Source organism: Lucilia sericata, unplaced genomic scaffold (assembly GCF_015586225.1).
Source record: "Lucilia sericata isolate MDLA Ls3-8-SP2 unplaced genomic scaffold, ASM1558622v1 Contig005767F_arrow, whole genome shotgun sequence".
NCBI classification, from domain to species: domain Eukaryota; kingdom Metazoa; phylum Arthropoda; class Insecta; order Diptera; family Calliphoridae; genus Lucilia; species Lucilia sericata.
In genome coordinates, this window is record NW_023997610.1 from 1282 (window position 1) to 3148 (window position 1867).

At 33.7% G+C, this 1867-nt stretch overlaps 1 protein-coding gene across 1 annotated transcript; it reads right to left on the reverse strand.

Annotated features, from left to right (window-relative positions):
- Positions 1–810: 810 nt before the first annotated feature.
- On the reverse strand, positions 811–1867 carry LOC119615547 (activity-regulated cytoskeleton associated protein 2-like). The gene has a single exon (XM_037971562.1). The coding sequence runs from the start codon at positions 1792–1794 to the stop codon at positions 1204–1206; it is 591 nt and encodes a 196-aa protein (XP_037827490.1). The 5' UTR covers positions 1795–1867; the 3' UTR covers positions 811–1203.

The following is a 1867-nucleotide window of genomic DNA, read 5'->3' on the forward strand; positions in this document are numbered from 1 at the left end:
GTTCAGTTCTAGTTCAGTTCTAGTTCAGTTCTAGTTCAGTTCTAGTTCAGTTCTAGTTCAGTTGTAGTTCAGTTCTAGTTCAGTTCTAGTTCAGTTCTAGTTCAGTTCTAGTTCAGTTCTAGTTCAGTTCTATTTCAGTTCTAGTTCAGTTTTAGTTCAGTTCTAGTTCAGTTCTAGTTCAGTTCTAGTTCAGTTCAGTTCTTGTTCAGATCTACTTCGGTTCTAGTTCAGTTCTAGTTCAGTTCTAGTTCAGTTATAGTTCAGTTCTAGTTCAGTTCTAGTTCAGTTCAGTTCTAGTTCAGTTCTAGTTCAGTTCTAGTTCAGTTCTAGTTCAGTTCTAGTTCAGTTCTAGTTCAGTTCTAGTTCAGTTCTAGTTCAGTTCTAGTTCAGTTCTAGTTCAGTTCTAGTTCAGTTCTAGTTCAGTTCTAGTTCAGTTCTAGTTCAGTTCTAGTTCAGTTCTAGTTCAGTTCTAGTTCAGTTCTAGTTCAGTTCTAGTTCAGTTCTAGTTCAGTTCTAGTTCAGTTCTAGTTCAGTTCTAGTTCAGTTCTAGTTCAGTTCTAGTTCAGTTCTAGTTCAGTTTTAGTTCAGTTCTAGTTCAGTTCTAGTTCAGTTCTAGTTCAGTTCTAATTTAGTTCAAGTTCAGTTCTAATTCAGTTCTAGTTCAATTCTAGTTCAGTTCTAGTTTAGTTCTAATTCAGTTCTAGTTCAATTCTAGTTTGGTTCTGGTTAATTTCAGTTCTAGTTTCAATTTCAATTCATTTCTTGTTCAGTTCTTTTTCCATGCAAGTTCAGTTCCTATCTAGAATTTTATTTTTATATCATATTAATATTAATTTTTATTATTATCATTTTCTTTCAACGATGAGCTCATTAAAGATTAATTACAATCGCAATACATTTGTCCAAAAATGTTTCTAACTCTTAGATCTACATTTAAGAGACAATAAATGAGCGAATAATTTTAAGAAAAGTCTTTTCCCATAGAAAGAGTATGAACTAAGTTGAAAAATTTAATTTAATTTTCTCTTTAAATAATAGTTGATTCAGAACAGCATTTTCTACCCGAACAAGAGTTTTTTAACATTTTTGTTGTTTTTTTTTTATATAAAATTTTATTTAATTTACCTAGAAAAGTTTTTTATTTTTACTATTTATACAAGATTGCCTAAATCTAACTTAAACTTACTTAATTTAGCTTTAATTCTAATGTCTCTCTATATTACGACCCTTCTCCAATAAATCCCGAAATGATTTGATTTCATGACGCGGTATCTGTTGGCGATATTTCAGATGTAATAGACCATAAATAAAGTCCAATTCACATTCTTCGTCATGACGACCTTCTGGCAATTTGGCTAAGAGGGCACGTTTAGTACATATGAAAGTATCGATGGCTTCTCGTTCACCCTGTTTCTGTTCAAATATTTCCAAATATATTTGATACGATGGCTTGGTGGGTGAGAAATGTTCACGCAGTAAACGTATAGCATCCTCCCAGGTTTTGGCCTCTCTCCTTACACCCTTCCACCAGGTAATGGCTAAACCGGTGAAGAGCAAAGATATACCTTTTAAGGCATCTTTATCGGAAATTTGTTCCACTTCTTTATAGGTTTCGACGGCATCTACAAACACTTCGACAGCATCGTGATCTCGTTGACCCGAAAATCTTGTGGGACAGTTGGCAAAACTACCTTTGGATTTCTTCTCCTCTGCCTCGTTCTCTTTGGAATCGGGTGCTAGTGAACGTATAGTTTCGATTAATATTCGAAATTGTTCATCGGACATTTGTGTCATTGTGTAGCTGTTTGTCTGTCTGTCTGTATGTTTGTTTCACAGTTAAAGAGACACTAAAAGTTGTAGCAAAACA

What these genes read in the sequence shown, in the direction of transcription:
- LOC119615547 (XM_037971562.1), bottom strand. Translation starts at nt 1,794, where the DNA reads ATGACACAAATGTCCGATGAACAATTTCGAATATTAATCGAAACTATA.